The 24,412-nt window shown below is 42.9% G+C and overlaps 2 protein-coding genes across 2 annotated transcripts in view; both read right to left on the bottom strand.

Moving 5' to 3' along the window:
* Window positions 1-974: 974 nt before the first annotated feature.
* Window positions 975-22,865, bottom strand: col4a5 (collagen, type IV, alpha 5 (Alport syndrome)). Its single transcript, XM_023816378.2, has 42 exons — window positions 22,766-22,865; window positions 22,518-22,580; window positions 22,013-22,048; window positions 21,831-21,872; window positions 21,652-21,744; window positions 21,422-21,475; window positions 21,108-21,164; window positions 20,037-20,081; window positions 19,732-19,785; window positions 19,133-19,174; window positions 18,321-18,414; window positions 18,160-18,195; window positions 17,759-18,010; window positions 17,589-17,678; window positions 17,420-17,490; window positions 17,011-17,202; window positions 16,749-16,917; window positions 16,548-16,640; window positions 16,347-16,451; window positions 16,146-16,243; window positions 15,363-15,513; window positions 14,991-15,104; window positions 14,258-14,425; window positions 14,064-14,153; window positions 12,228-12,374; window positions 12,013-12,111; window positions 11,814-11,903; window positions 11,040-11,179; window positions 10,460-10,586; window positions 10,157-10,336; window positions 9,916-9,966; window positions 9,455-9,640; window positions 5,651-5,784; window positions 5,283-5,355; window positions 4,792-4,863; window positions 4,532-4,660; window positions 4,326-4,424; window positions 3,318-3,530; window positions 3,055-3,232; window positions 2,296-2,410; window positions 1,957-2,129; window positions 975-1,735 (listed from the first exon to the last, which is right to left on the bottom strand). The coding sequence occupies exons 4-42, from the start codon at window positions 21,864-21,866 to the stop codon at window positions 1,654-1,656; spliced, it is 4,392 nt and encodes a 1,463-aa protein (XP_023672146.2). The 5' UTR covers window positions 21,867-21,872; window positions 22,013-22,048; window positions 22,518-22,580; window positions 22,766-22,865; the 3' UTR covers window positions 975-1,653.
* Window positions 22,505-24,412, bottom strand: part of LOC140593126 (uncharacterized) — a 20,374-nt gene continuing 18,466 nt past the window's right edge. Inside the window, exons 8-10 of the mRNA XM_072717045.1 lie at window positions 24,284-24,310; window positions 22,766-22,846; window positions 22,505-22,570 (exon numbers count right to left, since the gene is read on the bottom strand). Coding sequence (XP_072573146.1) covers window positions 22,505-22,570; window positions 22,766-22,846; window positions 24,284-24,310 — 174 coding nt within the window. The remainder of the gene's footprint in view (window positions 22,571-22,765; window positions 22,847-24,283; window positions 24,311-24,412) is intronic.

The following is a 24,412-nucleotide window of genomic DNA, read 5'->3' as shown; positions in this document are numbered from 1 at the left end:
CCACTGTTTTTTCCTGCTGATTACAAACAGATATGTTCAAGTTACTGTAAGATGAGTAGCAGCTGGTCTCTGATCTGACAGTCTGTGGGTACACTGCTCCCCCTAGTGATACATCAGGATCACACTTAAGAGCTGTCCATCCAACCAACCTCCCACTGCTTATCCTGGACTAGGAGAATGCTGGACCCTGACTCAGACAACACAGGGTTCAATTCCTAGTTAACTTATGCATACCATAAACTACGAGTACTAGTAATAGTAGTTTAGCACAGACTACTGGTCGGGGATTGACTTGCCTGAATAAACCTCATGCCCCCCACAGTAAATATTAAATACAGTTTAAACTGCAGCTGTGATACTTGTCTGAATTATCTGTACAGACATGCGGAAGTAACATTTAACTTTATTTCCGCCTTCAAAATTTATAACGACTTACTGATAATAAACATGGAACACAGACTCAAAATGAATACAGGTGTGTGACCCTTTGACAAGTGAATTTTGTAAAAAGGTCATTCTTGTCATGGACGTCTTACCTTCGCTGGTCTCACTCATCCTCTGGATGCACTCCGTACTGAGCACAGGGTCAGAGAGACCTTGGGAAGCAAACCGAATGAATTGATGACGTTTCGGCTGGTTGTTTGTCTCTTTACTAAACTCTAAAAAATGAAAAGTAAACATTAATGGAACGGAATATGATTTTTCTACAACTCAGACTAGAAGTCAGTGTATCACAAGTTCAAGGAAGCTGTTCCGTAAAAACTGACACAAAATTTCTGAAGCTCGACAAGTAGAGCGCCGTGCTAAGAATGCTAAGGTTGTGGGATGAAATCCTAGGGCTCATACATCATAAAAACAATAATAAAAAATCGCACCCCTTCCCTATTGTGTCATGTTGGATAAAAGTGTCAAACAAATTAATGAAATGCACATCAGTAGTAGATGAAATACATTACAAATCCTCTGCTGCCAAATAAAGTTTGTCTCATTTTTATTATATATAATATAAAATACTGTTTAATTTATTGAGCATACTTTGTACAATGAGTGAGTGAGTGACTGAGAGCATAACCCAGCAATTGATAACGTTACTGTAATGTTTTACTCTAAAACAGTGTTTTACACAATATACACATTGCATTACTGACAAAAGAGAAATGCAGATGGTTAGGAGTCCAATACAGCAGGGTTAGTACAGTCATGAGAAAACAAAAATTAAGCGAATGGATTAAAAAATGTTCTTCAGTGCATTTCCTCTTTGATGTTCACAAATAAAAGTGCCGGTTTGGTAGCACGGAGACAATCCCACTACTCCGAAACATGAGAAAGAGCAGTTTTTGTTTTTTCTTTGTTTTTTTTTTTTAACCAATGTCAACATTTTGTAAAGAAATATTTTAAAGTAAAAAAAAATAGATATCTCTAAGAAAGAGAATTAAAATCAACTTTTGTCATGTGGGCCATAATGGCTGTCTTTGTAGCTTTTCTTTTCATTCTGAGGTACTTCTTGACAAAAAAAAAAAATAATAAAATAAATCGATTCATTTTCAGTTTTTTTTTGTGTTGCAGAATAGCACCATTGAGTTGAACTGGAAGACAATGGACCACAGAAGTTCCACGCGCTGTCCGTTCCCAGCTATGAGTGGCTCCGTGTTGTTACGTCCTTTTCATGCAGACCACGCAGCGACTCACACGCGTCAGCAGGTTCCCTGCTTTCAGTGTCTCCGGCTGTGGCTTCCTGTAGGGGTCAGAGGTCAAAGGACCATATAAGCATTAGGAGCTGCTGTCAAAACGAGCAACTGCTCCTTTCAGTCACAACTGCTGTTTAATCATTACTAATAGTTTTTTGATTGTATTTTTAACTGGATGTTTTTTTTTAGTAATCCTACTTATTTTCCAAACTGGGTTTTTTTCTTAGTGACACTAAGTTTCCTAACTTGAAAACCCACGCTGTCCTACCTGAACATTTCTGAAGCATCTACAGTTGCGAGCCAGAAACTGTAGGAGTTGGCATAGTAGTTGCAGGTGCCCCGGCCGTGGCATTCAAGAAAGGGGGCAGTGCGGAACTCCTCCAGGCAGGAACCAGGGGATGCCAGAGCCTGACCAGAGCCTTCTGCCCCTGCGCTGGTGTGCTGGGAGTTGGAGGGATGGGAAGCAGAAACAACAGGATGATGAACTTCTAGACAATAATGTTTTGCACTAGGCTGTTTATGCTGTGGATGATGCTGAGCTTCACTGTTGTTATATTTCTAATAAATAGAGAAGCAGTTGAATAATGCCAGGCACAGGGGTGTGTACCATCATGAAGGAGTATCCAATCCACAGCAGGTCCCATGTGTCTGGGCATCTTGGCACCCGGATGGTCTGACTGTGGACTGCGATCACCATGGCTGGGGCTTCGCATACCGAGCACCTGGACAAGAACAGGGGTAGGTGAGTGGCAACCAGGAGAGTACTGGAGATCCAACATGTTAAAATGCGGCAGGGGTAGTCAGGGGGGTACTGGAGATCCAACATGTTAAAATGTGGCAGGGGTAGTCAGGGGGGTACTGGAGGTCCAACTTGTTAAAATGTGGCAGGGGGTAGTCAGGGGGGTACTGGAGATCCAACATGTTAAAATGTGGCAGGGGTAGTCAGGGGGGTACTGGAGGTCCAACTTGTTAAAATGTGGCAGGGGGTAGTCAAGGGGGTACTGGAGGTCCAACATGTTAAAATGTGGCAGGGGTAGTCAGGGGGGTACTGGAGGTCCAACTTGTTAAAATGTGGCAGGGGGTAGTCAGGGGGGTACTGGAGGTCCAACATGTTAAAATGCTGCAGGGGTAGTCAGGGGGGTACTGGAGGTCCAACATATTAAAATGCGGCAGGGGTAGTCAGGGGGGTACTGGAGGTCCAACTTGTTAAAATGCGGCAGGGGTAGTCAGGGGGGTACTGGAGGTCCAACTTGTTAAAATGCGGCAGGGGTAGTCAGGGGGGTACTGGAGGTCCAACATGTTAAAATTTGGAGATGCCAATTGCCAAGAGTCAGTTGGGGCATTAATGAATCTCTAACTGCATTACCTGCTGATGAAAGGCTTGATGTCCTTGCCGGTGATCGGTGCCATGCTCATAGGCATGGGTTGCGGTGTGGACAGCCAGTAGGAGTAGTCATTACGGGAGGCAAAGTTGCAGACATTGTTGATGTCGCAGAACATGTAGGGCATGGTGCTAAATCTGGCCAAGCAGCTACCCGAGGTGCCTGTTGGGGTTGGGTTTAGGGGTCAGAGCTGTCCGGTGTGCCTGAGGCTTCACGGTACCTTGGCTTGAAGAGATGTGCTCCTTACCGAGGTCCTGACCATGCGCTCTTTCATTGCCCTGTACATACAGCAGCGAATAGCCATTGTAGATCAAGCTGGTGCCATCTGGGCAAAGGGGCACATCGGTGGTCTGACTGTGGCGAGTGATGAGGAACCCGAGGGCAGCAGAGCTCGATCCGGGGGCACCAGGGGGACCCTGGGGTCCGTCTGATCCTGGTGGGCCTGGAGCACCACGTGAACCTTTTGAATGGAAACAGAGTGTTATGCTGCATTCCATTTACCTAGGAGGTCGGAACTCGAAACTGGGAATGATGTCACACAAGTTAACAGCATTTCTGTACAGCAAGTTAGAAAGCCATTTAGCAGTACCAGGTACCCGTTTCAAAAAGCAAGATTTCTTGCTTTTCCAGATAACCTGTCGGATTTCATTTACTCCAGTTTAAATGGCCTTTATCTTTGTTAATTTACACTTAGTTCAGACTACCTTAAATCCGACAAGCTGTCCACTTAAGCAGGAAATGCTGCTTAATGAAACAGGCCCTAGTTCTAGCCTGGTTAACTGTTAGCAATATCAGTGGATGACAAAACATTACGAGGTATTTTGTGCATATAAAGACTGTAGTAACAAGTCCACATAGAACGTGCTTGGACAGTACTCAGTGTACGACCAATTTAATGAGCCTCAAATAAGACATAAGTGCTAATAAACAGTATAAAACCACAGCTTTAACTTCTGTTGATAAAGGATGCAGCCATCTTGAATTCTGAGCTCTGATTTCACAAGGCGGAATTCTGACTTGAGGGGGTATTCCAGTTGAAATTTCCGACTAGGAACTTGGAATTTATGAGTTACGAGTTCAAATGGAACGCAGCATTTGACTCTAAGTTGTGCCTCGACACCCCTGGGTATTGCTATACATGGTGATCCACAGTATTTTTGCTACAGGTAGACTGCTTAAGCCTCACTAAAGGCTCCTTTTAGAGCAAGAGGATATGGAGGGAAGATGTGTAGGATTGGAAGCCTAATTCTCTTACCATATTTACCCACTGGTCCAGAATCTCCTTTGCGTCCTGGGGGTCCAGTGAACCCTGAAGGACCATCAAGGCCAGGATCTCCAATGTTTCCAGGTGGACCTGAAGCAGTACCAGAGAACTGGTGATCTTGGGAAGAATTGGAGGATCTTGGGAAGCTGGATGAGATCGACAGCCTTCCCTTTGTTACGTCTGCCGATGCCACCTACCTTGGGGACCAGGTCGACCTGGCTGTCCAGGGGGTCCACTGATCCCTGGATAGCCAGGGGTGCCAGGAGGGCCCTGTGCACCTTTTATAATTGGGGGTGGGGTACCATAGGCAGGGGAACCTGGAGGTCCTGAAAAAGAAAGAAAAGGGGCTATAAAATACCTTAAGTTTGTCTGATATGAGTGACACACTGTTCTATGTGGTCCTTCACTCCTCAAAAACAATTCCAGCTACAAAATGAGGCTTTTTTTGTGAAATTACCTGGGGGACCAGGATCACCGAGCTCTCCATTGAGACCTGGAAAACCAGGCCTGCCTGGCGCACCTTTTGGGCCTGTGATACAAAAACACCAGTAAGGTTAAACGTCAGAACACTTCCCCCCATTGCTTAAGTATGTGCAGGTGCATTTCACGTATTAGTCAGTCATCGGCTGCAACCGAGCACACATGCAACTGACTATTATTGACCCTTTACGGTAATAAATCCGATAGTCAAAGTCATACAAGAGATGGACCAATCCTCGGCTGAAGTGAATTATTGCACTAATCACTCGGTCTAGGTGAGCCTTCAGACCAATCAGTCAGACCAATCAGCAGGTTTGGCCGAGACCGATTTCTACCCTCCTCAGCATTCTCAGCTATGGTGAGCTGTTGTCTTAGTAAGCTAGTCCCTGGTTGTGCCCCAAGAAGGCCTGGGGCCATATTTGGTCGTTTAAAAGCACAGAGAAGATGTGTCACTGGAGTAAGACTGACCTGGAAGGCCTCGTTCTCCAGAGGAACCCAGATCTCCCTTTAACCCAGAGGGCCCAGGAATCCCAGTAGAACCCTGGTCACATAGAGAAACAGTCAGTTGAGGACTTTGGGGGTCATGTGCTCTAAATCAACCCAGGGCCAGTGTGCTTTTGACTAAGGCCCTTTGCTGTCACATCACACCCATTCCATCCGTGGCACTTACTTACCAAAAGGGAGAAATGCTGCTTATATTCTTACGAATAAATACTTATGCAGCATAAGGATGAGAATCATGAAAAAACACCGGATGCAGCACATTCTCTAATATACACACCACATTAATATTAATCAATTAATATTAATCCCCTTTCTCCAGGGATATACCCTACCGGATTGCCTGAGGGGCCAGGCTTGCCTTTCTCCCCATCCCTACCAGGTGGACCATTGAAACCAGGGGGGCCCTTTTCCCCTTTAATTCCACCGCCGCCAGGAGGGCCAGGAGGTCCTTCTGGGCCAGGATAACCTTTACACACACACACACACACACACACAAGTTTGTATTCATATCTCTGTGGGGACCACAACCCTAATCCCAGCAATGACAACCTTAACTCCTAACCAGCCCTATCCTTTACCATAAGTAATCAAACAAATACATCTTTTTACATTTTACTTTTTGATTGTAGTCGTAGATTTTTATAAAACTGAGTCTCCCTGACCACTGAAAAAACGGTCCCCACAAGGTCAAAACAACAGGTTCTTATCACATTGTGGGCACATTTGATCCCCAGAATGTAATATATACATGTAATATATACATAAACACTGACATATAAATTTTGGGGTCAAGAGTTAATATCACCTGCCTAGGGTCATATTACAGAGAGACCTCTTCAGGGAGACTTACAACATTAAGAGAATGATGTTGCATATTGTAGCTATTAACACATAAATATTAAAAAACATTAAACTTAAATAGGTCCATCGGTTTCCACTCCAGGGTTTTCAGGTGCTGGGAAATTATTGAAATACTTTCAAGCATTATATTATTAAAAATGCCTCCTAGCTATACCATCAGCACTTCATACCATGCACCAAACAATACTGAGTTATTATGATGATAGCATTAAGTAAAATTAATGTGTATAGATAAATAAAATAGATTAGATCTTTATTTTTGAGGACCACTGTGACCCTGTACAGGAAATGTATTCAAGATGGATGGATGGATAGATGGGTATAATTGTTTCTCATATATGAAAAAAAAATAGTGATAAAACATGCATTCACAAAGATATGAGCACTGAATGAATGCATATGAATCTGTGTAAGTTGTGAAGTGTTTTTTGAATAATTACCTCCAAAAGTATTAATATTCAGGATGAATATATGGCAGATGTTGGAAATGGCCATGAATGGGTTGGACGAGATGTGTATAATCCAAAAAGGAAATGTACACTGGGCTCGGTAAGCCATGAGGAGAAGCCAACTATGAGAAGAAGACAGAAGAGTCTAACCTGGAGGGCCTAGGTTTAAAAGGTCGACGGGGATCCGCAGTGCCCACACAGAAGAGGATGAGGCCCGGGTGCAGGTTTGAAATGAGATGCAGGATTAGGACTGTGTTGGAATTAAGGTCAGCAGCTGAAGGACAGGTTCTCCACACCCACAATAGCACTCTGGGACAGAACCATAACTCAGCTCTGAGGTCACCTTCCTATGAGCGTGGAGCCCGCTGTCCTTTACAGAAGATCTTGGGACAGTCAAACCTCAAGACAGCATTGAGCAGAGGTGGAGATAAAGTTTTCCTTCAGAGAACCTGTGCAGAAGCCATTCTGCTGATAGCTGTAATACATTACACCTGGCCTGGGGCTTTAAATACCACGATGGGGAAGCAGCATAGGATTTGGCTGTTTACGATACGTATTGCATCCTCTCTCGGCTTCACACTGAACACAATACGTGAAAAAGTCTGGAGGCTCTATTTAAAAGCCACGTAACATCATGGTAACTGATAGCTGATACTTTATGAAGAACAGGAATAAATCTATCATTCTGCTGCCCACATATTACTGAGAAGTATTGTAGGGTTATGCTGCTCTAGTTATATGACTGACATTAAGTAATAACCTAGTGAGGTAACTGGCAAAGGGCATAAAGTTGAAATTTTTTAGCAGCTTTGAGTAATTGCAGATATCACAAAACAAGCAGAGTTTTCTGCTACTGAAACAATAGCTCTCTACTCTGACTAAAAGCACAGTCGATATTGCTCATAAAATAATTACAAAATACTTCATACAATTAAGTGATGTCTGTATACCACAAGTTACCCAAACAAGTGACTCTGTTATGTAAATCCGTTCTTATGTATTACGGACCGTGAAATGTCTGCTAGGTAACATTTTAGTTTAGGTAACTTTATCAGGAACTGACAAATTGTCAACAGTGTCTGAACAAACACGATAGGCTATTGTCCTGAATTCTGAATGGATCCATTTAAAATCCACAACAGTCTAATTTCGTTTGAGGAACATAAAAGAATAATTAAAAACTCAGGGGGAGTCTGACCTGTAGGGCCTGGCAGAGTCGCATGTCATCAACAAGAGTTGCAGAGGATGAGGGGGTCACGCCACAATGGGCCCAAGCCACGAGACGGACAAAGTGGAAGCAAGAGTCACAGATTATACCACTGCTGTCCTCCGAATCGCACCTGGGCTCGAGTTAGTCATCAGTACAGCAGAAGCTGTCCAATGCTGGCCCTTTCATTTGACCCTAGACCATAGTCATTTCTGGTTAGGGTTTCAAAAAGCAGTGAATATCATTGCTCTTCTTTTTATTCATAAATATTATAAGAACAGCCTCAATAACATCTTTTGAGATTTGACTGAAATTTGATAGACAGTCGAGTATCCAGCTAGAACTGGAAAATATGCCCCAGCTAACGGGCACCGTTTTTTTGTGTTTCATAATAGGCCTTCAGCTGGTACTGTACTGGTAAGTGCAGTTTGGAATGTAACTGCGAAAAATTTGGTGCTCATTAAAATATTTACAAAGTGTCCATGCAACAAAATTCAGCTGAGTGAGGATCGGGTACATCCCTATATATATGTATACACAAACACACACTATAAAAATTTTTGTTTATGTACTTTCTGTTCTATTGGGTGCTTGCTTTTAACATCTCTCATGGAATTCAAACACAACATGGTTCTTTTTTTACTGGCAAACCACGTTTAGCTTCAGAATGGAACAACCCTCAGACATGCTTGTCTTTGAGGACGTTGACTTGATCCTCGCTCAGGTGTTCGACATGATTAAAAGTGAAACATAAGTGGATGCGTGTTTGTTACCTTGTGTGAAGACCTGACGAATGGGAACACGCAATTGAGCTAAGATGGCTCCCATAACAAGCGAAAGGAGGGGATGCATGGTGATGACATGCAGAAGAGTTTGTGACCATGGAGTGGAAAAGGTTTTTGTGAGATTCTGACATAGAAGGAGCATCGTGGATGGGCCAAAATGACCGCTGGGACAAAAAAATATAACATGTAAGATGTAAACATGTTATATGAAAATGGTTATACTGACAACAATAAAGAGAGTCTAGCAAAGATGGCTACAAAGACCAGCAAAAGCCAAGCCAAGAAATGGTTTTTGTGACGAGTGAGGAGCAATGGAACCAGGATGCCTAAGATGGCACCTAAAAGGAAAGGGGTGACAACAACCACTGGCTGGAGGACACAGACACTGTGTGGGACAGTCCATGCTCTTGGACCCAGATTGGGCAGTGACGCATGACAATGTCGCGGTGAGGGTGTACAGGCTTTCGATGTGAGGAGATCATGACATTCAGTGCTCAGAATGCATGCCATTGATTGGAATGCGCGTGCTCATGGTCAGTGTGGATTTTTGAAGGACCCCAGGCAAAATCACTCAAATGCTGATAACATTCTTGGACATTCATCATACCACCTTGCTTCCTGGTTTTTGCCATATTACATAATAGAAAATTATGACTCCATTACTAAACAATTTAAATGTGGACCATATGCAAGCCCCATTCAAAATCTTTACTTGAGTAATATTCTCCATGCCTGTGTTAGTATAAAGACTGACAAATAAATCATTGAACTGATATGGGAAAACCAGGAAATAAGTGGATTGATTGCTGTTTTGCAACCCTTTTCTGGACTTACCGCGTTGTCCTGGAGGGCCTGGGACACCCGGGTTACCTGGGGTCCCATGCAAAGGATGTCCAGGAGGCCCTGGGGGCCCAGGGCTACCAAGGAGGCCAGGTGGACCAGGGTTTCCTGGGTCACCCTTTTGTCCCCGAATTCCAGGGGGTCCTGCAGGTCCAGGCAGACCAGGATCTCCCTTTGGACCTTAAAGCGATGAGACATATGGGTTTGCTTTAGTTCAACAGACACATCTGTGTGAGTAAAAAAAGATGGGCTCTTAGTGGCTAGTGAAGACCTTATGCTATATTGGCTCTCGTTAACTGCTAAACTCTGATTCGCATGTAACGAGCAGCAATACTAGTTTCAATATTTGCTGGCAGCTTTGTCCATTGACAAACTGAGTTGGGCAAATGGCTATGGTTGCAGGTTGCAAGAACACTGTGGTCAAGGGGACATGGAGAATAGCATGCGGACAGTACCTGGTAACCCTGGAAGGCCTGGTTGTCCAGGGGTGCCAAAACCAGGTTCACCTACAGCAGAAGGGGACATTGGCGAGAGGTATCTTCTAGTCTGTCCATGCAGAGATCATTTTTTGCAACCATAAAATTAATAAACTTCACAAAAGGAAAAGAATCTGACTTAAGTTTGGGTTCATATTCAGCATCGTTCTCCCTCATAAGACACACTCCATTTTTCCACCCATGTTGCAGCCTCTCTAACCTGGTTCTCCCTTCTCTCCTGCTGGCCCAGGAATGCCATCACGTCCTGCCTGACCCTTCTCTCCAAGTGATCCCTGAGGCCCAGGGAAGCCTATTGATCCAGGTTGACCTGGAGGCCCAGGAATTCCTTGCTGTCCATTGCGGCCTGGCAGTCCTTTAGGCCCAGGTATACCTGGTGGTCCTGGAAGAAGAGACCATTAAGTTCATGTAAATGCAATGGGAACATGGTGACAGCCAGTATTAATTGCACTAGCATACACAGGTGTGACTCTCCAGTGATAAATTTCTGCAAAAGGAGATGTACCTTGGAATCCAGAGGGTCCAGGATCACCCTTTGGTCCTTGGGTACCAGGTAAACCTTGGAGACCTGGTATACCAGGTTGGCCTTTGGGTCCATGGTTCCCAGATAAACCAGGTCGTCCAGGTTCACCCTGGGAGATTCAAGGAAGGGAATAAGGTTGCAAAACAACACAACCATTTCAGATAGACACTAACAGAAAAGGACATTGTGATGAGAAGTTGGTACTACAATCATAAAAACGGTTTTGTGAAGGGCTAAAAGTCGGAGTTTGTTATTTCTAATACCAAGTACAACAGCACTTTAAATCTTAGGTAACAGTTCATTAATTGAAATGTGAATTGCATATTCACTATTGCAATTGTTTTAGAGTTGCTATACCATGCAGGGCATTTTTGAAAAGTTGTGTTTAGCTTTATTTATGAACAATATAATGTCACCTGAGAAGCAAAAAACAACTGATCCCCAATTCAGATCCTGCATCAGCACATGTTTTTGATAGCATATTCATGTTCTAATGTAGAGTCCTAATTAGTTGCTAGGACACACTCACTCCTATAAATGGTTGCAGGTGCTATGTCAGTACCTTGGGTCCTGGGTTGCCTGGACTGCCAAACACAGGGAGACCTGGCTCACCCTTGGTGCCTGGGAGTCCAGAATTTCCTGGCTGACCCGGCTGGCCATGGCGACCTGGCTGTCCTAGATCTCCCTTCTGCCCAGGTGAACCTGAGGTGAAGGGTGAAATATCTAGGTGAAATATACATAACACTTATCTTGGTATGTCCTATCAACACAGATATTGTTAAGGAGCAGAACCTGTTTTGAGGAACACTTTTGATAGACATTATTAGGCCCATCTGAATATGTGACAATAGAAAGAAGAAGACAGGAAACAAAGTACATGTCTTATTCCTAATAAACCATGGTTTTAGCTATCTATCTCATTTTAGATTCAATTACAGGCTGAACTTTATTCTTTACAGTAACAAACAGAGGTGGACATTTCAGGTCCAGAAAGTAAAAATCCAAACCAGGATTTTGTTTCAACCAACCAGTTGAGTATACAGAGTCACAGTCACAGAGTACTCAACTGGTTGGTTGAAACAAAATCCTTGTGCGGATTTTTTACTTTCTGGTTCTGAAATGTCTGCCTCTGGTAACAAATTTGGCTTTTCCACAGAATTAGATTCTGTAGGGTTTCCTGTAAAACTTAAGCTATACATTTACTGAATAAAACCAGCAATCTCCACACAGAAAACAGAGTGAGAGGGCTAACGCTGAACAGGGACTCCGTAATACACAATATTTACTTTTTTTGGCAGCCTGCATGAGTATGGAAAAACTGGGGTCTTTTACTGACCTGGCAATCCCATGTCACCCATGTTACCCTTAGCCCCAGTAAGTCCTGGAGGGCCTGGTTGACCTGGAAACCCCTGATCTCCTTTTGGACCTGAGCATCGACAAAGTGGTGAGTTCTTGGAACATGCCAGCTTTGCTACATTATGGATTGCATTGCGGACGGAGAGTTTGTCAGTATGGGATATCTGGAGGATTGTTACCTGGTCCTCCAGGTAATCCTGACAGCCCATCTCTCCCTGGTGGACCTGGATCTCCTGGGAGACCAGAGACACCCTTCTGGCCTGGCAGTCCGTTAGCACCTAAATGTAGGCAGACACACATTAATGCTCTGAGCTGTGGCTTAAAGGCCGTCTCAATGATACTCCTTGAAAATAAGTTAACGTAACAGAGCGAGGTGATACTGAGCAACACTCACCTGGCTGACCCCGGTCTCCCTTTATTCCCTTAAGTGAGGCAGGGGGTATGTCTGGGCCAGGGGGACCAGGCAGACCAGGTTCACCCTTGTTCCCCTTTGCCCCTTGAAATCCTTCAACCCCAGGCAGTCCAGGTAAACCGTCATCACCTATGCGAGAGCAGAGAGCTGTGTGTTTTGGTTTCCTGTGCGCAAAACTGCAGAAATTACATGATGTCTTTAATAAATCAGAGACGTACTGTGACGCTCGAAAGTTAATAATCTGGCAAACATATTGATCTTTTATTTTCCACAGAATATAAAACTATGTAACGTTATTCCAGTGCTGACGAGTTTTACGTCGATCAATCCATCGATCCAACCATTTTCTGTACCCTATTCAAGGTCACGGAGGGACCGGAGCCCATCCCAGAGGATATGAGTGCAAGGTACTGGTGATATTAGACAAAAGTATGGCAGGGATATTCAAATCATGGTCAACTGAGTTACAAAAAATAATACCATCTGCTCAATTTCTGCTGTACTATTTCTATCTCTTTTCCCAGCACTTCTGTGCAACTTCTGAGTTTATGCCAGTGCTTGTGGTTAACCAATAAGGGGTGGATTTCCCGAAAGCTTCGTAACGCTAACTAGTTCGTTATCTAGTACTTTTAGATCGATCGTTAATTAGCACACGTTTCCTGAAACCCTTTCTAACTCAAGTAGTCTGTTATGTAAGTTGTTGTAAATTGTTCGGAAACACAGTACAGAATCGCAATTCGACTTTGAATATGAGGAAGTAGAATTAAAATGGAGTTCATTTCACATAAATTCATATACGTAGTGTAAGTGCAACTTTAACAATACAGCTTAATATTTCAATATGAATTACCAGGCATGTTAACATAAACAGTATATACTGAATCCCGCCCATGCCCCCCACCACGTGATCACGAATATTACGTAGGCCATGACCCCCTGTTCGAGCACCTGCCTGAAAAGTCTGTGCATGTCACTCTTATTCATAATGAATGTAACAATTGAAGTGTCACCTATATAATAAATAATTTAACTTTAACTGTGATATGCAACCACCAAGGACATTTTACAGACATGTGATGCTTATATTTGGTCCAGCTTTGGAGTGTGTCTTGTGACCTGTCATCTGAAGCCCAGGTGATTATCGCACATACACAATATAATATCGATATGATATCGCCCAGCCCTACCAATCAGCAAGTTTTTTGGTAAAAGACAATGAGGTCTTGCATGTGAGATCAAAGGCAAGACTAAACAATAGCTAATAAATATGCACACTCGCCACAAACTGGACAGGGGTATCAATGACTTAAAGTTATGTAAGACGGTGCTTTGTGTTCTAATCCGTCAAAATGACGGATGGTTTTCAGATTTTTCTGTCTTTGTTAAAAATATTCCATCAATTATGGAAAATATTCAGTTAACGCAACCTCTAATTCTGGCCCCCTAGCTTAACTTTCTAAAGCCCTGATTGAGAATTCAGAAAAGCCCAGGAACTACCTACACGGTCTGAATGAATACTTAGCAATTGCACTGGTGCATGCATGCTTTGTTGTACTCCTAGGGACCTACAGCATGGGGCTTGCTGCAGCAATTGATTGATTTCAGAGAAGTATAAAATGTAGATGTGCATTTTGAGCTTCCATTATTTTGAATCCGGAAGTCCCAGTACTTACAATTTGGCAGTTACTGGGAAATTTGGAGGCGTACATTCTTCTCAAAAAATGCTGATATTTCCCAGTTAACTGAACTTTGTTTCAGATGTATCGTTCTTCCTAACCAACAAAGTTATCTAAAACCCTAATAGATGTATAGTGTTACCTTTTGGCCCAAGGGGTCCTGAGGAACCGGGGATACCTGGTTGGCCCTGGTACCCAGGGGTGCCCATGGGACCCATCTCACCCTTTTGGCCTGCAAGGATTCAAAGGACATACATTTCATATGATGTCAGTGTTCCACTTAAAAAACCGGAAGTGGAAGTTGGGGTGGATAAAAGAGCAGAAGGCCTAGCTCACCAGGTGACCCAGGTTGACCGTCACGGCCTACTGGCCCAGGAGGACCAGAGGGACCAGGTGTTCCAGGAAAGCCAGGTGATCCAGGGCTGCCTCTATCTCCTGCTGGTCCTGGGAGGCTTATTCCACGGAGACCACGGTCGCCCTTATCACCTTGTAGACCAGGGCCACCTGTGATAGTCAGGAATCAAGGCTTTTAGGAAGCTAAGATCTCCTGTAAGATTCCACTCCACGCACTCTAAGGGCTGGGAGGCATGGAGCAAACTGCCAGTACAAAATAAAAATGTTAATAATCACCCTTCAGTCCTATATACAAAGGATCTATTCAGTCAGGGAATATAAAAATTGATACTAGCATATTACCCCCATAGGTATGATAAACAGAGGGAAAATGGTCACTGTGTCAAGACAGCGACCTGTGCCGAGCTTATAACAAGCGGGCCCAGAAACCCCTGAACAAGAATTAGTAGCTGGGTGGCAGTGAAATGCATCTCTGTGATGGATCAGAGCTGGTCATGCATATGAGCTCATGTCATTCTCGGCATAAAACTGAGACACCATCATATATGTGATTGCAAAAATGAAGCACATGAACATTGATGTCAATGACGTCAAGATCTCCCACATGTAACAATCCTTCCATTAATGTAACTCTTCATTCATATTAACGTTCAGATATTCAAACAATGAAACGACAATGAAATGTTCAGGTTACAATGAGTAATGAATGACTAACCAGGAGGGCCCATAAGTCCTGGAGGCCCAGGGGAACCTGGGGGCCCCGGTTCTCCATATCCAGGGGTCCCTGGGGGTCCTGGAAATCCTGGTTGTCCAGTATGACCTGGGTCACCTGTTAGAGGTATGATTGAAAACTTTCAGCTTATAGCTTAGTGTGTCAACATAGAAACAGAAGTCAAATGCATCTGCTCTTTTTATCAGTTAATTACAGGTCATGGGACTTTTACTTACACAAAAATGTTCTGAGGGCAGAGCGAAAAATGATTGGTTCAGAGAGATAACCAGTCAGATTGTAGAGGAGGTGGTTCCAAGCAACTAGAGGAGGCGGGACCAACCAATCAGATGTCTTGGTCACCAAAGTACATCATACCTTTGGGTCCGGGAAGGCCATCTAAACCTGGAAGTCCAGGTGACCCGGGGATCCCTGGGAATCCAAGGTCACCCTTGGGCCCAGGGGTCCCCTTACTGCCTGGGAATCCCGGTGGCCCTTGGGGACCTGGTATACCGACTCCTGACTCTCCCTGTAAAAGGCAGAAAGACAGTGCACACAGAAAGTCTAGGATCACTTGCTTTTTATAACTAAAATCATTATTTTGTTCATTTGTTCACAGACACACACACATATATGTGTATATATAAGCAACATATAAAACATTCATTTAAAGTAATAATAAATCGAAACCCAAATCATAGTTGTTAAAGGGCAGTTCTGAGTAAAACGTTCATTGCCAAGCAGTCTCATTGGGTGTTTAATTAGTAACACCTCTGCAATAACATTAACACCGAACAATTGTGTTTAGTATCCCTTTGGGAGCCAATGGCTACAATTGCAAATAATAGCAAAATGCAAATAATAGCAAATGAAAGGAAAGGACTGAATGAGTCAGTCAAAAAAAAAAGACACTTGATAAAAGGAAAATGTCGTGGAAAATGTATGGAAGATATGGGCAGATATGGTAAACACGGCTTATCAATGGACTCTGTTATGAAACCAATAAATTTGCACCTTTTTCACACAGAATTAAGAAAGCACCCCAAGACTTTCTGTGAGCACTGTACATAATTTTCAGTATCAGACATATTGTTTACGGCTCTCCACATGAATTGGATGCTACCTAAGAATCCACTGCACTGATGAGCTCCGCTCTCTTACCTTGGGCCCAGGATTGCCTCGTGGACCAGGAGGGCCATCCAGACCAGGACGTCCTTGAACCGCAGGTGAACCGGGAAGTCCAGGTTGACCGGGGAATCCTGGAGGAAACAAAAGTAACGTTTTTAGAAAAACAACAGCATCAGTCTTTACATCTATTGGGTGAGGCATCATGGGCTCTTCTCTGCCTAGCCAGGCTCTTACCTTTATCTCCTGGAAGGCCAGGCAGCCCAATTCCTGGAGGTCCAGGGTCTCCTTTCGGCCCGGGCAATCCTGAGAATCCAGGATTCCCAGGCTGACCCAGTGGGCCTGGGATAATCAAGTAAAATTTTTAGATAATATCCCACTATCTGATTGTGGAATTACTGGGTTCACATCACTTAAGGTGACAACGTTAGCCCTTACCTGGGGGCCCAGGAGGACCAGTATCTCCAGTTTCACCCCTGGGACCTGTACCTCCCTTTATTGCCACAGTTTTTCCGGGTTCACCTTTCGGGCCTGTGTTTAGAGGTACGCACAGCAGCACATCCTTGAAGTTTCTACCATCCTCTTAACTGGAATATGATGTTTACACATGCAGTTCATGGGAAGTTGTGTGCGTCTCACCTGGAGCACCAGGGCTCCCTGATTGGCCAGATACACCTTGAGCACCTTTTAGACCAGGCGGACCTTGTAGTCCAATTCCTGGTGGTCCTGCAGGCCCAGGATCTCCTGGGGAACCTGAAATTCCAGGCAGTCCAGGTGGGCCCTGGTCACCTTTAATGTGTGCAGACCCCTGCAGGGAAACCCCACTTTGTCAGCTGCCTAATTGATTGATAAACACTGCTCTTTATTTTCAGACATCGAGTAGAAACCTTCTGCTACTTACAGGCTGTCCCTTTGGTCCAGGTGGGCCAGGGACCCCAGCACGGCCAGGTTTACCATCACTGCCGGGTAACCCAGGTAGACCAGGGAAGCCAGGGTCACCTTTGTTCCCCTTCATCCCATTAAGAAAGTTGACTTCTCCTGGCTCCCCTTTCTGCCCTGGGATCCCCGAATTACCCATCGGGCCTTGTGAACCCTTTGGTACAGAGACAAGGTTTACCATGAAGCATCTTCGGTTCTTGTGTATTGGAAAATGGCAGAATGAGAAGTTCACCTGACACCTGACAAGTCTTGTCTACACTGGAACATCAGTGGAATGCGAGGAACACAGTGGTTAAGAATAATAGACATGGGACCAAAATGTCACATGTTCCAATCTTAAGCCAAAACCACAACATCTGTTGGGTACTTACTGGTGGTCCTGTCTGTCCAGATAATCCTGGAAACCCTGGTTCACCTTGGGGACCAGTGAAGCCTGGCGGACCTGAAGAACAAGGAACAGATACCTTGCATTGAACTTACGTAAAGCAGGGAATGACTTTATGAATGATTCAATAAGCATTATGTGTCAAATAGTCTTGCCTGGAAATCCTGGAGGACCAGGTGGCCCTGGGGGGCCTATTACTGGGATTCCTTCAGAAATGCAGTTGTGACATGTCTCCCCTTTTTCACCTGAAAGAGTGCACAAGTTGTATCAAGAACTCACTAAAAACAGGATGTATTTAAGGACGCGTTGAAGGCACTGTGCTAACCTTTCTGGCCGACGTCTCCCGGGAAGCCTTGTGGACCCTGATTCCCAGGCAGCCCTGCAGGCCCTTCAATGCATTGTCCACCATTGAATGCCTCTCCTGGGCGCCCTGGGGGTCCCTGTTGACCTTGGGGACCTGGTTGTCCAGGCCTGCCAGGGGGACCTGGCAGCGAGAAGCCTGGATCACCTTCGTCACCTTTCTCTCCCCGCGGTCCAGGAAAACCAGGCTGGCCAGGCAGCCCTGGATACCCGATACCTGGACACAGCAGAGAGGCCAAAAGTGTGACAAATACATAGTGTTAATGTCATTACAAACTCACAGCTCCCCCACACAAAAGATGATACTAATCGGAATCTGAGCATGATTTCAGACTCTCAAACACCTCAAGATTTTATGACACCCACCTGGCTCCCCTGGTTGTCCAGGAGGTCCAATTGGACCTGCAGAGTATTACCAGCACACAATCATGTTATTACGTTATTGACCAAAATAAAAATCATTCAGATCCCTGTGACACTCCTTTCTGACAACATGGGATGTAAATGAACTTTTAAATGTCACATACCTTGACGGCCCTGGTCTCCTTTATGTCCTGGAAATCCTGGGACACCTGGATTACCTTTTGGCCCGAGTCCCGAAACGCCTTTTCCATTAATCACCTGTAACAGTCCATTAAATTATTAATGGTGTAGCTATTATCCAAAATCCATACACCTGTCCCATATCAAATACATGTTTTATTGAATGCAAATTAAAGCAAATCATTACTGAACTTGCTCAAGTTAAATTGCGTACATGTATCTAGTGCAGTGATTCTCAACCCGTGGGTCGCGACCCAAATTTGGCTTGCGGCAAGTTCTGAAAGGGTCCCAAGGCAGAGTTGGAAATGTAAGCATTTGAAAACCAGCAGGCTTCTATGCTGATCTAACCTGTATAAATGGGTCTAGGGTTTGCAAATGCTTAGCACAAAACTAGTGAACACTCAGCCAATCCAAGAAGCCAAACCACAGATGCTTAATTTAAAATTCACTGGCACATCCAATCAGATTCGTGTGATAGGGATTGATTGGTATAAACTGTCCCCTAGGTGCTTGCTCATAGTGTTAATTTAAACCTATAATTGATATAAGGTTGCAACTGAGCTGGCATGGTAAAATTTGGGTCATGGTGCAAAAAGGTTGAGAGCCACTGATCTACAGTATACTGTATGTGTATGTGTAAATAACAGGTCACCTTTTCCTCAGCACTTCTGTGCCGGTCACTAACTCAAAAATCATGCCAAATTCTGAAAATCTCATGAATTTTCAGAAAGCCAGAGGCTGCTTACTTCAGAATTCATTTAGTTGGATTATGTATATAAAAGTTCTGAAAACATACTATTCCGGGAGGTCCTGGGGTTCCATGTTCACCCTTTTCACCCTAAGAAATGTATTTAAAAAAACAGTCATTACAGTTACCCATAATACACAGATACAAAGAGAAACTTCTGGATTTCTGGAGTAAATTTCTGTAACACTCTATAAATACCATGAATACGGATCTACGAACACATTCATAACACATTATGAGGCATTCATAAACCATTATAAACACTGCTATAAATATTTATAAAAGGCATAACACATCATACCCATGTTTATTACGCATTATGAATGCTTTATGAAGCTCTCATCTAAAATGCACTGTATACACCTCATAATGCAGTTCAAAGCATTAATCCCTTTACCAACCATTATAATACATTGTGAAGGAATCTATAGAGCATTATACATGAGAGCTTCAATGGAGCTTATGAAGAATTATAATGAACACTATAATGCCTTATGACTGTCAATAGAAGATGCTGCAATGCTTTAGTAATATTTATACTGACCATTATTGTGCATTATGAAGGTATGTATGTAGATGACATCTTCAAGTAAAGCGTTACCAAAAGTTCCTATGCAAAAACCAAGGAAAACAAATCCAAAACTTGCCCTTGGACCATGTTGCCCTGAAGGACCTGGATCACCTGGTTCTCCTTTCAGACCCTGTAATGGCCAGAAAGGATTGGAAGGGTGAGATTGATTGAGATATCAAAAAATTATAAGAAGCAAGAAGTTTGTTTAACATCAATATGAAAAGATGACGCTGTTATTACGACCAGAAGAAAATTGTAGGCAGGTAATTTAACAGCCTCTCTAAACTGAAAGGCGACATGACCAATTGAACTGAATGGATCCTAAGATATGTAATCATAAAATCCATGGGACAGACTGACTCCTGAACTGAATGTTCTCACCGGGAAGCCAGTCGGTCCTGGTTCCCCATCTTTGCCTGGTTTGCCCTGTGAGGATGGAAAGAGAACAAATCACACCTATGAGAAAGAGGCTTTCAGTCAGCCACTCAACTTCACGTCAGCACTGTCCACAGGCTAATGCCTCACTTCCTCCGATGACAAATCCGCCGACTGCTAACAAACTATCTCATCAATGTAAAACCGGTGCTTGGTCTAACCACGTTACATTCAATGGCTCTGAGTGCAACTTGCATAGGGGTGTAACAATGCACCGTGGCACTATTTTTCACGATTAAAAAATACAACAGTACACACCGTAGGGGTGGTAACAATGTAGACAGGTATATAGACAGGTGATTCAAAGCATAATTCCAGTTTTGCTTTGAAATTTTATTTTTGCATTTTGCACTGGAGTCTGCAGAATAAGGAAAAAACTGCAAGAAAAAATAAGTGATTTGGAAACTGTTTTTTTGTAAATGAAGGAATAAGAAGGAATAAATAAAAACTGTGAGATCTTGGTTGGTTTTCAGTCGTACATATTATTTGCATATTAAGGACACATCTGGCAAGTCTGCCAGAGTGTGGTGCTGCTAAGCTTAAACTGTATAGGTGGGTTCCCAGTCATAGTCTGTTATGCCAGTACAAGTCTGTGTACATAATAAACTGTATGGAAGTTGTCCCTTTTTATGTTTCCATCCCTTTGCAGAATATTTAGCAAATACAGGAACACAATATGCATGCAAATATTTTTTTCCTTTACTGTGAAATTCAAATAATCCATCCATCCATCCATCCATCCATCAATCCTCCTTACAGAAGCCTGGCAAAAGATCTCCATGGTGGAATGTGCCTTCAAAGTGAACACAAAGTTCCTGACTGCAGAGTTCTCCCAAGGACATGCGACCCAGGTCCTTTGTAGCATAAACCCTTCTCTGTGGATTCCATGTAGTGCTGTGGTGTGCTCTGTATTTGAAGGGCTCTAGGTCCAATACTTGTCTTTGCCATGAAGAATCAAGAAGAACTGCAGGTACCTTTGAAGCCCACCAGCTTATGTGATGACCTGATCTTACTCACCCTCTTGCCGGAATCTCCGGGTTCCCCCTTCTCACCCTTCAGTCCTCTTGCTGGACCCTGAAGACACGCAACAAAGATATCAGTGACACAATGGATCTTGCATCTCAAAGTTGATTTACAGGATGTTTTCTTAACGACAACACAGAACCCACAGTCAGTAACAGAACCCGTCATTTTCAACTTTTCATTCATATTTAAGAACTGGGGCACAATGTTAGTTTTGTGTGGTAAAACCTTTAGTGAAATGCACCCATACAAATTATGGTACATGAAAGTAAGCTGGAAAATGTTCAGGTAAGAGAGGTTCTACGTACTGGTAGTCCTGGGAATCCAGGATCTCCAGGTGGCCCTGGTGGTCCATGGTCTCCCTAAAGCAAGTTCAGAATGAAACGAAACTCAACGAAAAAGGCAAAGGAACACGGGCACTCATGGGGCTATTTCGATCTAGGCTTCTTCATCCTACAAAAGAGTCATTACAATCTAAACATCAATCAATGTTACCTACACAATGAGCTTGGGTACTTGGCTCGGAAATCTGCTTTACCTTCTCTCCTTTCTGCACCTCTGAGTCTGCTGGTTTCGTCACCTCACCGATTTGACCCGGAGGACCTGGTGGTCCGCGTAGACCCGTGTCCCCCTTACGTATACACAGGCACATCGGTGGTAAGTATCCATATCGGTGACATGACAGGACTTTGACAACTGACTGCACAGAATTCTTACCTTCTCCCCCTTAGGCCCTTGGAAGTTCAAGCCCATATTACCCTGAGCATGACAAAGAGGTAACCAGGATGGATGAATGAGTCAAACACAAGGTGGGTAAACAAAAATAAATCAGAGAGATAACATTAAATTGCTGTTTGGCAATTCAGCTTGAAAAGCTAAGAAATGTAGCAGAACCTTACCTTGGGTCCTGGGGGTCCAGGAGGTCCAGGGAACCCCTGAGAGAATCATGATGTTTAAGACACTGACCTGAACAGTAATATCCCTCAGTACTCCTCATTTTATATATCCAGAGAAGTGATAACTCAAGAATGTAAATAACGTCATAGAGTATACTAGTATTTGTTCTTTCTTTACCTCAAATATTTATTCAAGATGATTTAACAACATCCTTGTTATGAAAAAATATATACATATATCAATCCAGTGCCACCATATAACATACTGGCTATTCATCTGAAGCTCAACCTGGCTGCAGTGGTGCCTGGTTTGCTCCTTGAAAGCATGTATGTTTGCAATGTGCTATTTGCCTCACTTGTCTATTGCTTTGAACAAAAGTGTCTGCTAAACATGTTGAGTGTAAATGTAATTGTAGTACAACTGAGCACTTCTGATAGACCTTTGAATTATATAATACAGGAAGACAAAAGGGAACCACAAAAGAACCATTTTGTTTAGCAGACGTACATCTGAGCCTCTGGGGCCAGGTGCTCCAAGTGGACCAGGTAATCCTGGATGTCCTGGGTTTCCCTAAAAAACAAAATAATACTTAGACTGTCAGCTTTAGCCTGTGTTACATTACCATTACTGTAATGACATTACATTACCATTACTGTAATGACTTTACATTACCTACTTCAGAAATGTTGTCTGTTGCACTAGTGTAATAGAGAGAGATGATTATACATTCAACAAATAGTTGCTTAAAGACTTACAGTTAGACCCGGGGCGCCAGGTAGTCCTCGATCTCCCTTCGGTCCTAAATGATTGACTGTGATGATGTCACCAGTGTCTCCCTGTGGGAACAGTCAGGGTCGTAATCAAACATGTAGAGCTGGCAGAGAACTAGTTCAGAATAAAGTATAAAATCATTGTTTACTAGAATACCAGTCTAGTATTCAACATATCTTAATTGCAATGTGACCCCAAACTGCAATTCACAGAACCATTTCTGCAAAGAATGAACTGCAGATCAACTCAAAAGAAGTTCATGAAGAAGTTCTTACTGATGTTGCACATATTATATGAAAAGTGCTGAAATGAGTAATTATTTTGGTTTCTAAGTACTTTGTTCATATATTACATATTGAATGTTTTTGTTTAAGGACAGATTTTTTACCTAGTCCAGCACATTTATTTGTGGAGTTTCTTTGTTAATGCCATAAATATTTTCAAATTTATGAGAAATTTAAGTTCCAGGTGAGCTAAGATGATATCGCAAAATCACCGAGCACAAATCAGGAGCGCTTAGATGGTAACTGCGGACCAGACACTAGGTGGCGACATTCGAAGATTTCCCCAGGCTCGGCTCGCGGTGCGTGTAAGCGCCGAGAATTCGCCTCGATTTTGCTCGTAACTTGGTAAATATTACTAAATAATTAGATTCGTATACCTGAAACCTCATAAGTGAAAGACTTGTATATTGAGGTATAGCTATCCGTGAAATACAAGTAGATGTTTTATTTACGTTGACAATTTGGCATAAGCAATTATTTTAGTCATTTTACTCTGATATTAAATTATCCGTTTCGTTGTTACGAGGTATTGGTCAGCGAGAACTACAATGGTTAAGACAAGTATTTTAGGAAGCCAGTGCCCTAAGTAATGTAGGTTTTTGTTTGTTTTTATTTGCATTTAGTTAGGCAGCTACAGCTTAAGTGTCGATTAGCATAGAGTGCTAATGGAGGCAGCTGTGTGCCTGGGCGCGGCTGACCTGTCCAGTAGTTATTTATACCTAAATTTGTGATCTATTCTAACACATTCCTGTCCCCAAAAATGAAAAAAATGTGGCTTTCCACATAGTGTTTAATATTGAAGTAATGCTTTTTACATAAACTAATTTAGCCTTGCTTGATATGTATTTATGCAATTATGATTTGAATCTGATTCCTGTTGGTAGTTTGGTAAGCTGTTCACATATTACTTATATATTATAGATGAATTCATTTCCATATTACAATACACTATAACTTCTGAATACAACGTAACAATAACAAAATGTTACAGCTTCTTGTTACAGGATGTACTGTTGCCTAAGCAAAAACGTATTTAGTCCTTATTTAAGATGTTGCAGAAGAAGCTGTCTTAGTTGTAATATTAACATTGAAATTATATGCTATTTTTGCACTAATAATGCTATTGTGTGTTACTATCTAGTTGAAAACTGGCAGATATTTTGAACTTCAGTATAATTTCATGCAGGATGTTACTACAGATTACAAAGAAACACTTGCCTTGTCCCCTGGAGGACCGTGATAACCCTGAGAAAGATGAGGAAAATGATTAATACACAGTTTAGATATTCTGTACATGACAAATGTATGGATCTGTGATTTACTTGTATATGTCATAAATAATTAGGC

This window comes from Paramormyrops kingsleyae, chromosome 10, assembly GCF_048594095.1.
Source record: "Paramormyrops kingsleyae isolate MSU_618 chromosome 10, PKINGS_0.4, whole genome shotgun sequence".
Taxonomy (NCBI): domain Eukaryota; kingdom Metazoa; phylum Chordata; class Actinopteri; order Osteoglossiformes; family Mormyridae; genus Paramormyrops; species Paramormyrops kingsleyae.
Note: the sequence above shows the minus strand (reverse complement) of the source record. Positions and strands in the feature narration are given on the sequence as shown.